Source organism: Erpetoichthys calabaricus, chromosome 1, assembly GCF_900747795.2.
Source record: "Erpetoichthys calabaricus chromosome 1, fErpCal1.3, whole genome shotgun sequence".
NCBI classification, from domain to species: domain Eukaryota; kingdom Metazoa; phylum Chordata; class Cladistia; order Polypteriformes; family Polypteridae; genus Erpetoichthys; species Erpetoichthys calabaricus.
In genome coordinates, this window is record NC_041394.2 from 69,349,809 (window position 1) to 69,363,675 (window position 13,867).

General features: G+C 39.5%; 1 protein-coding gene across 6 annotated transcripts in view; it reads left to right on the plus strand.

The window, feature by feature from the left end:
- Nucleotides 1-13,867, plus strand: part of col11a2 (collagen, type XI, alpha 2) — a 167,326-nt gene that overhangs the window by 118,792 nt on the left and 34,667 nt on the right. For all 6 annotated transcript variants that reach the window (XM_028801342.2, XM_028801348.2, XM_028801355.2 and 3 more), the window contains 4 exons: nt 3,163-3,360; nt 10,086-10,139; nt 10,512-10,619; nt 10,730-10,837. In XM_028801342.2, the coding sequence (XP_028657175.2) occupies nt 3,163-3,360; nt 10,086-10,139; nt 10,512-10,619; nt 10,730-10,837 (468 nt within the window). The remainder of the gene's footprint in view (nt 1-3,162; nt 3,361-10,085; nt 10,140-10,511; nt 10,620-10,729; nt 10,838-13,867) is intronic.

A 13,867-nucleotide genomic window follows, 5' to 3' on the forward strand; every position in this document is an offset into this window, starting at 1 on the left:
AAGAAAAGATGTACTACTATTTACAAGGCATTTTTTAATCCTCAGAGAAGAAGTGCAAAGCATCTGTACAGATACCAGGGAAAAAAAATCGGGAGTGACCTCCCCTTGACTTTCTCATATTTTCAGACATAGGGATGAGTCAGTCATATGGGTAAACCAAAAAAAATGGTCATATTATTATTATACAGTATGTATAGGTATAAGATGTTAGTTTTTGATAATTTTATGGTTTCTTGCTATTGTATTAATTTTCAGGCAAAGTACCACTTCCGGTTAGCGTAAGTGGCCCAAAAGTTGATGGAAATTTCAGTTTTGTATGTAATATATGTATGCAAAATTTGGTTGACCTAAGTCAAAGACTTCTCAAGTTATTGTGTTTACACACACACACACACACACAGACATAATTCCAAACTTGACTCAGGAAGGTCGAGATTCGTCAAAATCTCAAGGTCGAATTTTTGGAAGATTACAATACTTTCTCTATACTTCATATACGAGAAAATATATCTGACTCAAGGAGGTCTAAAACGTTGAGATTCATCAAGATCTAGAGGTTGAATTTTTGGACGATTGCAATACTTCATATACAAGAAAGTATAAAAGACATTCCCACTGCACCTGGAGCTGCTACTTCAAACAATAGAACAAGCCAGTCCCATGCAGTCGCTTTGGGGCTTGGCTAATGTGTGTTCCAAGATTTCCACTCTCTCAGCAATAATCTATATTTTATTTACTTATTATTAGTTCGTGGCCATTTGTTGTATTTTATTTGTGGTATTCGTTCCATCTGCATCTCTTGTTGTTTGAGTCAAGGTGGTGTAGTGATTAACACTGCTGCCTCACAGCTCAAATCACATATATAATTGGTGCAGAATTGTTGCCATAGTTTTTCAGGGCCACTTAAAAGACCATTGCACCATCAAAATGCACTGAATTCTAGTTCAGTACCTCCTTCCCCATTGACTTCATGCATTTCACAGAATTCCACAAAGTTTTTGAATATTTCCATGATTTCATGGAAGTCAAGGCAAAGCTAATTCAGCGAGGTTCACTCATCACTAATAACAACATCATGTACATACACCAATTGCTCATAGCGATGTGCTGTTAGTATTAACATGCAGTGTTATATGTGAATGCATCAGGTGACCCTGTAACAGACTTTGGAACCCAAATTAGAGTTTTCAAAAATGTCTTAAAGAAAATAGAAAAAATAAAAGCAAAGGTAGTTATTAAAAATGTTGTATTTCTTCACTGCTTTTCTTCCATAACAAAAACATAACATACTCAAACCCACTTAATGTACTTGAAGGTCTCTAGAGTCCCAAGTCTATCCCAGCAGCACTAGGCACAAGGTAGCAAATGACTCTGGACAGGGCCTTTCACAGGGCCAACTGACACACACACATATATACTCAGTCCACACTCCAGTTAACAAAGCTGCATATTTTTGGAAATGTGAAAAGAAAAGCAGAAAACCCAGGGGAAAACTCATGCAGAGATAGGGAAAATGTGCAGACAACTTATGGACACCAAATGGGGAGAGAAGTCAAAGGCAGGATGCTGGACCTATGAAGCAGCAACAGTACTAACCCCTGCATCATTATGCTGCCCAGATTTGTCGAATCCCAACACTAACAGAAGTTTTTTTAGTACCTTATCTTAATTTGGAAGACTATGGTAATGCCTGATAAGCTAGTTTAGATCCTTCTATAAACTTATATTTCTTTGAAGGCCCTATTTGTGGAAATTGCTTGTGTAATTCTTGATTCTAAACATCCTGATAGAACGTTACAGACTAATAGATAAATATAGTGACACATCATCACGGACAGAAACTAAGAAATGGATGAATCACAAAATTCAAATTATGCGAAACATAAAATAATTCTAATAATGATTAGCATTTGTCTAAATCAATGAAAACATTAATCGATAAAAGCTGCAGAAGTAGGCCGACACATGGATACAGGATTAAGTTTTAACCAAAAATCAGGAGCTAATCTATGAATATAAAGGACTCTCCCTTTGCACTATTATGTGTCTTGTTAACCACTTCCTATATTTAAATGCATCTTGCAATATGAACTTTGTAAATCTGTATTGTTTTCAGAGTAATGGAAAACAATTCAGTCTCTTTATGATAATGCGAAAAGCAAAGGCAATTATGGATGACTGGTCATTAAAGCACTTTCATGCACAAATGCTCCTGCTCATATAATATTTGCTTATTAAGTGTTCAGACTTAAAATTTAGGTGATTGTCCAGTTTATTTAGGATAGATCTTTTATAGATACAATTGTCCCCTGGCAGTAAATAAGGATATGATGCAAAGTAACACAAATACTGTACATACTGTGAACAGCAATTCCCCATGGAATTAATAAAGTTTATCTAATCTAATCTATCTAATGTACACTATTTTAATACTATTCAAGGCTGGCTCTAGGCTAAGGCCAAGTAAGCACTAGCCTAAGGGTGGCATGACTTTGGGGGCACCAAGGCATATAAACCCCTCAGCCCTTTCTACGATATGACATAAAAATGTGAATGCGCTCATATCTCCAAGGGATACTCTACGCTCTTCAATATAACATAAAAATTAAAATGTGCAACAATCCCCAAGGAACACCCCCCACTCATATCACATAGTATTCCAAATGCATTCCAATCTACAAAGGGGAATAAACCCTCCTGCCTAGGAGTGGCTGTATACTCTTGTGCCAACCCTGATACTAACATTATGGACACCTGGACTGTTTTAAAACTAAATGTCTTGTATATTTAGAACCAAACACACAGAATGGCAGTATGCAGTCCGGGTGCTTCTCCAGATTGTCTCACTTGAAAATATGCCATCATAATACAGTTACAGACTTCTCAAATATTAGAAATAATATTTTTAATAGATCTATGTTTTATTAGTAAATATCAAAAACATTCATTAATATTTATTGTTATATTGTTTCATTGGTTGCGTAATATGACTATCTGCCACTTAAGTACTGTACAAAATTATACAATTTTCTACAACAATAACCAAAGCTGCTTCCAATTTTGATTCAGTGAGTTTGTTTGGAATCAATTTTACAACAGTGCACTACTGGAGACATAAAATATTAATACATGCAATGCATCTGATCTATGTTCTTTTTGCAGGGTCCAGCTGGTGAGAGTGGTCCTATGGGTGAACGAGGCCACCCAGGTCCTCCTGGGCCTCCTGGAGAGCAGGGTCTCCCTGGTCCATCAGGCAAAGAAGGCACTAAAGGTGACCCAGGCCCAGCTGGTACCACAGGAAAAGATGGACCACCAGGACTGAGGGGCTTCCCTGGTGAAAGAGGACTTCCGGGCACTGCGGTAAGAATAAAAAATTAGGGCTGGGCAGGTAAATTATTGGCATATGTTAAAAGAGAATCCTGCAAATTTTTTATGATCTACTCTTCTGGAAGGGAAATGCAAATGCAATTATTTAACAACACAGTATGTAGGCAAAAACATTTTTTTCAGTCCTAACATTGGTTTATGTGGAGTTTGAAAATTTTAATTATGTTTGTATTTATCAGCTTGCAAGAATTAACTTATCACTGGTTACTTAAACACTCCATAGGCATTCTGATTGTTGTTAAAAGTAAATAAACATAAACATTTTAGGCACATAATTATTTTATTAATATTTTATCACAGTTTTCATAACCAATCCTATACTGCTGAGTTAACCAGTAAAAGCTGTACATTCAACATCATTGTTTTTACCTCACTGCTTATCAACATGTTGAAGTATTTCTGTACTTGTGATGCTTTTAGGCATTTCCTATTGGGAGCATTGACAATCCATCCATCCATTGTCTCCCGCTTATCCGAGGTCGGGTCGCGGGGGCAGCAGCTTGAGCAGAGATGCCCAGACTTCCCTCTCCCCGGCCACTTCTTCTAGCTCTTCCGGGAGAATCCCAAGGCGTTCCCAGGCCAGTCGCGAGACATAGTCCCTCCAGCGTGTCCTGGGTCTTCCCCGGGGCCTCCTCCTGGTTAGACGTGCCCGGAACACCTCACCAGGGAGGCGTCCAGGAGGCATCCTGATCAGATGCCCGAGCCACCTCATCTGACTCCTCTCGATGCGGAGGAGCAGCGGCTCTACTCTGAGCCCCTCCTGGATGACTGAGCTTCTCACCCTATCTTTAAGGGAAAGCCCAGACACCCTGCGGAGGAAGCTCATTTCAGCCGCTTGTATTCGCGATCTCGTTCTTTCGGTCACTACCCACAGCTCATGACCATAGGTGAGGGTAGGAACATAGATCGACTGGTAAATTGAGAGCTTCGCCTTACGGCTCAGCTCCTTTTTCACCACGACAGACCGATGCATCGCCCGCATTACTGCGGATGCCGCACCGATCCGCCTGTCGATCTCACGCTCCATTCTTCCCTCACTCGTGAACAAGACCCCGAGATACTTGAACTCCTCCACTTGGGGCAGGATCTCGCTACCAACCCTGAGAGAGCACTCCACCCTTTTCCGGCTGAGGACCATGGTCTCGGATTTGGAGGTGCTGATTCTCATCCCAGCCGCTTCACACTCGGCTGCGAACCGATCTAGAGAGAGCTGAAGATCATGGCCTGATGAAGCAAACAGGACAACATCATCTGCAAAAAGCAGTGACCCAATCCTGAGCCCACCAAACCGGACCCCCTCAACGCCCTGGCTGCGCCTAGAAATTCTGTCCATAAAAGTTATGAACAGAATCGGTGACAAAGGGCAGCCCTGGCGGAGTCCAACTCTCACTGGAAACGGGTTCGACTTACTGCCGGCAATGCGGACCAAGCTCTGGCACCGATCGTACAGGGACCGAACAGCCCTTATCAGGGGGGCCGGTACCCCATACTCTCGGAGTACCCCCCACAGGATTCCCCGAGGGACACGGTCAAATGCCTTTTCCAAGTCCACAAAACACATGTAGACTGGTTGGGCAAACTCCCATGCACCCTCCAGGACCCTGCTAAGGGTATAGAGCTGGTCCACTGTTCCGCGACCAGGACGAAAACCACACTGTTCCTCCTGAATCCGAGGCTCAACTATCCGACGGACCCTCCTCTCCAGGACCCCTGAATAGACTTTTCCAGGGAGGCTGAGGAGTGTGATCCCTCTGTAGTTGGAACACACCCTCCGATCCCCCTTCTTAAAGAGGGGGACCACCACCCCGGTCTGCCAATCCAGAGGCACTGTCCCTGATGTCCATGCGATGTTGCAGAGGCGTGTCAACCAAGACAGCCCTACAACATCCAGAGCCTTGAGGAACTCTGGGCGTATCTCATCCACCCCCGGGGCCCTGCCACCAAGGAGTTTTTTGACCACCTCGGTGACCTCAGTCCCAGAGATGGGGGAGCCCACCTCTGAGTCCCCAGGCTCTGCTTCCTCATTGGAAGGCATGTTAATGGGATCGAGGAGGTCTTCGAAGTACTCCCCCCACCGACCCTCAACGTCCCGAGTCGAGGTCAGCAGCGCACCATCCCCACCATATACAGTGTTGACACTGCACTGCTTCCCCTTCCTGAGACGCCGGATGGTGGACCAGAATCTCCTCTAAGCCGTCCGAAAGTCGTTTTCCTTGGCCTCCCCAAACTCCTCCCACGCCCGAGTTTTTGCCCCAGCAACCACCAAAGCCGCATTCCGCTTGGCCTGCCGGTACCTATCAGCTGTCTCCAGGGTCCCACAGGACAAAAGGGTCCTGTAGGACTCCTTCTTCAGCTTGACGGCATCCTTCACCGCCGGTGTCCACCAACGGGTTCGGGGATTGCCGCCACGACAGGCACCGACCACCTTACGGCCACAGCTCCAGTCAGCTGCCTCAACAATAGAGGCACGGAACATGGCCCATTCGGACTCAATGTCCCCCACCTCCCTCGGGATGTGGTCGAAGTTCTGGCGGAGGTGGGAGCTGAAGCTACTTCTGACAGGGGGCTCTGCCAGACGTTCCCAGCAGACCCTCACAACACGTTTGGGCCTACCACGCCTGACCGGCATCCTCCCCCACCATCGAAGCCAACTCACCACCAGGTGGTGATCAGTTGACAGCTCTGCCCCTCTCTTCACCCAAGTGTCCAAGACATGTGGCCGCAAGTCCGACGACACGACCACAAAGTCGATCATCGAACTGAGGCCTAGGGTGTCCTGGTGCCAAGTGCACATATGAACACCCCTATGCTTGAACATGGTGTTCGTTATGGACAATCCGTGACGAGCACAGAAGTCCAATAACAAAACACCACTCGGGTTCAGATCGGGGGGGCCATTCCTCCCAATCACGCCCTTCCAGGTCTCACTGTCATTGCCCACGCATTGACATTGACAAAATGTGTCTAATTTTATAAAAGCAAATATTTCATAGATCTTAATAATACCTTCTGTGATATGGAGGCTCATTAATCCCCCATGCATATTTTTATTTTTTTTCTAGTAGCAGAGATTTGTTATCTTATTTGTAAGAATGTAAGACAGACATAAATCCATTTGTCCCATACTGACTCACACAGCAATATCGAGGTACCAAAACAGCAGCAATGGTGCAAATAGGTAGGAGAGCATAATAAAACTGCAGTATTGGAAAGGTGTTTATGGCTAACAGATTTAAATTTTGCCCATATCAAATCCTCACCTCAAGGGTCTTCCTGAGAAAAGTATTATTACAGGAATTTCAAAACACTACTACCAGAGCCCTGAGCTAGACCTGCTGAAATGAATGGATTGCATCTTAACTGTGTTGACTACACAAGCTTACTGTCCATCACTGATTTATATTTGAAGGATCCTCATCGTCCCAAACTCATCATTTTCTTGCTTCTGTCAGCCTGTAGGGCACATGACAAGACTACAGTATATACCTCAGCCATTTTCCAACATTCATCAACATGCTTACCCACTCTCTTCATTTCTACCACTACCACTTTGTTTGCTCATTTTTCTGACACAAGAACACAAACCCCAGCATTGCTATTATTGCTTCCTTCCAAGACATTTTCCACCATTTCCACTAACCATTCTCACTCATGTACCTGTCAATCTTATCTTTCATATGCAGCACACATCTACACTCCTAATGTTCAGGACATCCAACACTTTGTTAGATTTTTCTGCCATATTTCCATTACTTCAAGTTGCATTTATTATATTTGCAGCTATTACTTAATACCCCAACTTCATCTCCCTTACCATCAAACCAGCCTCCACACAGTGCATCAGGTCTAAGATAAACTGTCATAAATTTGGTTTCCCTCATCTGGTGTACAGCTGTTTCTCCAACTTTATGGTTGAGATAGACAGGTGGAATGTTCACAGATTACTATGGCATGCACTCTGCCCATATTTTGGTAATCTCCTTTTTGTATCATTGATGGGGTATTTTGGCAGAAATTATTAAAGCTGGATGCCCTCTCTGATGCCATCCTTCTCTGGTGTTTTTACGACACACAAGAGGGATGCCAATGTCATTCTAACCCCTGGTCATGGTCTGAAAGGTGTTCTTATACATGACAAAGGAATGTGAAGAATACACACACACCGGTGTATGTGAAAACCTGTTGTGGACAATCAAAAAAAGTGCTGTTAACCAGCTCATTAATTCTTTGCTTGATTTACAAAGTGTGAAATTATAAACAACCATACAAGTAACATTGCCTTTAGAAAGTATTTAGGACTTTCTTCACTTTTTTACAACATATTTTGCTCTGTTGGAGCCTTATGCTAAAATCATTTAAATGTATTTTTCCCTTTTCAAACAACACTCAATACCCTGGAATGACAAAGTGAAAACAGAGTTTTAGCAAGTTTTACAAATTTATTAAACATAAAAAAACTGAAATATCACATTAAGACAGATATTCACACCCTTTACTTAGCACTTCATGGAAGCACTTTTGGCAGTGAGTACACTCTGGGTATGACACAACAAGGTTTGTATAACTGGATTTGGGGATTTTCTGCCATTCGTCTCCACAGATACTCTCAAGCTCTGTCAGTCGATGGCTATTTTCAGATCTCTCTAGAGATGTTCGTTTGGGTTCATGTATAAGATCTGGCTGGGCAAGTCAAGAACATTGAAAGAGTTGTCCTTAAGCCACTCCTTTGTTGTCTTTACTTTGTGCTTAGGGTGATTGTTCTTTTGGAAGGTGAACCTTCAGCCCAGCATGAGGTCCAGAGTGCTGTGGAGCAGGTTTTTATTAAGGATGTCTCTGAGATTTGTTCCGTTCTGCTTTCCCATAATCCTGAATAGTCTCCCAGTCCCTGCTGCTGAAAAACAACCTCACAGCATAACGTTGCTACCACCATGCTTCAATGTTGGAATGTGTGCAGAGGTGATTAGAAGTGCCTGGTTTCCTCCAGATGTGATGTTTAGAATTGAGGCCAAATGGTTCAATCTTGGTTTCACCAAACCAGAAAATCTTGTTTCTCATAGTCTAAGAATGCTTTAGGTGCCATTTTGGAAACTCCAAGTGGGTTTTTATGTGTCGTCTGGCAATGATGGACATAAGCAGACTGCTTAATAATGCATAGAGTTCCGCTTTCGATTGAGTTCACTTATCACTGCTTTCGATTTACATAGCTCTAATATCTGTAGGAGATTTTAACTTCTTCAAGATTTGTTTTTATTTATTATCCCCTGTTCATTGTTACCAATGCACCATGAGCCACTCAGATATGATGTTAAAAACAGTGCAGTATGCACTACAGAATAACCAAAACCCATTACTTTTAACTTTTAATAGGTTATGTATTAATTAAACTCAGTTAAATAAACATCATCAGGCAGTCTTGTTTTGTCAAGTAAATTAAATTTAATTTTGCCATATATGGCCCTATCACTACGTTGACCCTTTCCTGAACTGTTTTTAAGAATCTAAAGTGGATGATGAAAACATTCACAAAATACATTTTTACATTTCAAAACAGTTAATATATTAGCAATACGCCACTTTCTGGCAATTAAAAAACAATAATGTGTTTACAAGTAGATATTAATGATGCATGATGCTAAATTTTAATACAAGTCTACTATACTGCAATTTCCATTTAAAAAGTGCAAATATCTCTGGGTTTATAAAATTTGCGTTTTGTAATCGAAGAATAAGTTAACAGATTGATGTACTATAGTACTGAAGTATAAATGAATTTCAACAGCTGCATTTGTTGACAGCAAAAACAAATACCCTTGATGTCAATGTCTTTCATGCATCTTAGAACAAACATTAGATGCAGGTTACTGTAAAGAAGCTAACTGGCTTTAAGCCCACTGAGTAACTCGAACAGAGACCATTAAAGGGATGTTATACATATAGTGCATTTTAGGAAAACCAAATGGTATTCACTTGTAAATTAAATTTGTAGCTAAAAAATAGAACTCATTTCAGTCCCAGCTGCTTTCACATTGTATTTGTACCTTACTGATTTGCTTTTTTATTTTTTAACATAGTTTATTTTCCTTACTGAATTTAAAGGATTCACCCTACAGATAAAGATAATGAACTTTACTTTCAAAAATGCCTCAAATAATCCCTTTAAAACAAAAGGAATTTGTATTCTTCAAGCATTCAAAAGAAAATGAACAATACTCCAATACTAACAAAATCTTGATATCAAATTACATGTCATAAGTCCATAGAAGTGATGTATAAGGCCCAATAGCCATTAAGAGGGGGAAGTGGAGGTTCTTGCATAGTTGAATGGTGTTGAATTGCAAACCAGCAACCATCAGCAATTTTTCAAGCTATCTAAGAAAAGGGATACATAGCATATTTGTTTTCTCATTGTACATATTAAACAGACATATTTTGCATATGAAGTAAGCTCAGCACAATGTACTTGTCCAAGCTGTCATTTATCTTACAATAGAAACTAATCAGATCTAAGTTATACTTCAACAGGATGAGTCAGGACAATGTTGTTTTGGCTGTGTACAATACATACAAAACTATTGGTCATCATATTTTTTTTTATATTTTTGATGTCTAAATAAAAATGTTCTGCAAAGCATTACATTAATCCAGCTATTCCAGTTTTACAAATGTGTTCTTGTTTTTCTTTTTTGTCGCCCATATAGGGTGGAGGAGGACTTAAAGGCAATGAAGGCCCAGCAGGACCTCCTGGACCTGCGGTGAGTGACTTACAGTTTGAATATACACATCACATTTCTACCTAATCACAGATATTAAAACACTAGCACACTGTAATGTCTTAAGGAAGGTCTGCAGATTAATTTTCCTTTTGGTCTTTTTGAAATAAACATTGATGCATTTAGTGGTGTCTTAATATAAAAATGCAATTATACATATGCATGTATGATACATGTAATATATTTAATATACTGTATGTAATTAATAAATATGAAAGACTTTCATATTGACACATTTGTAAATGTACGGCTGTTTCTTTGGAAACTTTAGCATCCTGAGAAGTAGTTGTCATTCAACTTGATGTATTAAACCTTTGAGGTTTAATTTATATACAAACCTTTTGTCCTTCCTAGGGTTCCCCTGGAGAACGAGGAAGTGCAGGTCCTGGCGGACCTATTGGGCCTCCAGGAAGGCCTGGACCTCAAGGGCCTCCTGGACCTGCAGGCGAAAAGGGAGTACCGGTGAGTAACAATGAAATCTTGGGCTTTATGAAATGTATTTTTCTGTTTAATTTCTCATATAAAATTTCTGATATAAAAAATAATTATGCTTCTCTGCCTCTCCCTATCAGGGTGAAAAAGGTCCTATTGGCCCAGCAGGACGTGACGGCATTCAGGGTCCAGTGGGTCTGCCTGGACCAGCTGGACCAATCGGTGTGCCCGGGGAGGATGGAGATAAGGTATGTGGTTTGGAAGAGAGGAAGAGCAAAAAACAAGGGGTGTCTATAAAAAGATTATTATTAATTTAGAACACCTAAAATGCAAAACTAAAAACGTGTTATTACAAGTACAAAGTTCACAGGCGATTGTGAACAAAATTCAAAGTAGTACACAAGAAGTGTATTTTAATTGACGTTTGATTAGCTCAGTACAGCTGCAGATATCCAGGAGAAGAGCAGAAAGGTAGAAAATCTACTATTAAAGTTTCACTATGTTGGCCTAGCTCTCTTTCTCATTGGTGGGGGTTGACTTGATTAGAACCTAGTCTTGTAAAATTTGACTTGCTTGTATGTTGTTGGATTTTAATAAATTCAATAAAATATTAAAAAAAAAAAAAGAAAATCCAAGGCGTCCCAAGATACTTTGTAAAAAGTTGGATTTTAATGAGGCAGCAGAACATCAGTAGATTTGGAGGAGATAGGAAGGTAATAGAATGCTAATTCCACAACCAGGGAGGAAAATATTAGAAACATTGTCCCTTCCTTCTTTATTACATATGATGAGAGAAGAAACGGTCATCAGATAAGATGAAGTAGAAAAGGGACTTCTTAAAGGGATGTAAAGTGAGACTAGAGACTGGAGTTAATAAGGAACAGAACTGCATAGGTAGATGCAAAATGCAAGTGCATGATACTGAACTTTGAGAGATTAAGCTTAAGATGACATTCATTCATTCATGGTTAGAAGGTGGAAAGAAACTTGGAGACCTGATATGATATTTAATGACTGAAAGAAAGAATTAAAAAGAAGACCTGTGCATTATTATTATTTTATAAGTGGTGGGAGAAATTACGAGAAGAAATAAGAGTGCTTAGGGAATGCATGTAGAAAGAGGAAGGCCTGGCACCAGTATTTAACACAAACCTTTAACATTCTAATCAAACAAATCAAATCAAATTGTACGTTTAGGTCCATTAAATATTTGGACAGTGGCACAATTTTCATAATATTGGCTCTATATGCCACTACAATGCATTTGAAATAAAGAAATTGTTACATAATTAAAGTGTAGCCTTTCAGCAGTAATTCAAAGGGTTTAACAGAAATATTGTATGAGCCATTTAGGAATGACGGACACTTTTTTACATGGTCCCCCCATTTTCAGGGGCTCAAATGTATTTGTCAATTGATTGACAAGGTGTTCCATAGCTAGGTGTGAGGAGGTTCCTCATTATTTCATTAACTATTAAGCAGGTGGAAGGTCTGGAGTTAATTCCAAGTGTGGAATTTATATTTGGAAGCTGTCTCTGTGAAACCACAATAGGAGGTCCAAAGCGCTGTCCATACAAATAAAAACAGAACATCATTAGGCACAGAAAACAACATCTGAGATATAGGAGAAATACCAGGAGTGGTCAAATCAACCATCTGGTTAGCTTAGCAACACCAGAAGGACTGGACAACCATGGAAGACAACTGTGCTGGATGATCGCAGAATTCTTTCCTTGGTGAAGAAAAACCAGTTCATAACATTTAGCCAAACCAAGAACACTCTCTGGGAGGTAGGAATATCATTGCCAAAGCCTACAATCAAGAGAAGACTTCACAAAAGTAAATACAGAGGGTTTACCACAAGGTGCAAACCATTGGTAATCCTAAAGCACAGGAAGGACAGATTAGACTTTGCCAGATAATATTTATTTTATTTCATACGATTACTTTCAGTAAGATCTCCATACTTTCTGCTGTATTGATTTATTCATTATACTGTTCAGTCTCCTAGCTTTAATAATGCACATATTTACCAAATGCTGATTGGCCACTGGTACTGTGCGTCGCTATGGAGGAATATTTTAGACATAATTAAGTATAGTAAGTAAGTAAATAAACAGGCAAATAAATGAATGTATTATGGAATGTGACAAATAAATAAAACACAATGATATGTAAGCATAAATGATAAAGTGTTTCATGAAATATGTTTTGTGTTACTTATTTATGTATTTCAGTGACACCACATGCACCATAATATACAGCTTGAAAATTGTCATTTTTACCCATCAAAGTTGACAGGGTGGGCTCTAACAAGCACTGTTATTTGATTGGTGAATCATTGGTGGAGTGTGCATAAAACTTTATCCATTTTCCCCACAACCAACAATTCATAAATCAAAGCACAGTACTCACTAGAGCCCATCTTTTCAAATTTGACAGGTGAAAATGAGTTTTATATTCGTTATATTTCATACTGTGTTTGTCACTGAAATAAAAAAATGAAGAAATAAACACATAAAGAAAGAAGCAATACATTTAATTATTTAAGTTCACATTTCACTATACATTCATTTGCATATTTGTTTATTTAATTTTGACCGAAATATTCCTCCATACCTTTCTTCAGAAATCCTTTGGCACTGATTTAATGTGCTGATTTGATGGTTTAGATGTCTTTCTGCATAACTAATTATGTAAATGGAATTGTGTTTGTTTATTCTGTAAATTGAACAGAGATAATTAACACTAACAGACATATTTGTTATTAGTCTTTATGAGTCAGCCAGTTCATGTTTGCATTTCCTATATACAGTAGTAAGGAGTTACCAAAACGATTTTATTTACTTAGGAATTTTTAAATGGCCAACACCTTGAGACAAGTGTTATTTTCTAGAGTGATGTAGCATTAATAAGTGTATCAAGATAAAAGGGTGTCAGTATAAAAAGTGTAGTACTGCGGTTAGCCAGTCATGTGTTGTACTTGAAGTTATGGTACTTGCGTGGTGTTTTAAGCTACCAAATTAGTAACCAAATTATTTGAACATCCTGACAATAGAATAATCCATACTGCTTGATAAAAATGAATGAACTAGCTTAATTGTTGGAGAAAGCAGGTCTTAAATACTTAAATACTATGTGATGACTAAACTTTAAACACGTGTCAGTTATAACATTTATGTTGTGAGTGAATTCAACCAAATTGAAGTATACACTATTTGAATGTTAAAAATTGTCAATATTGTCTTGCTACTTTTATTAATACCACCCACTAAAAT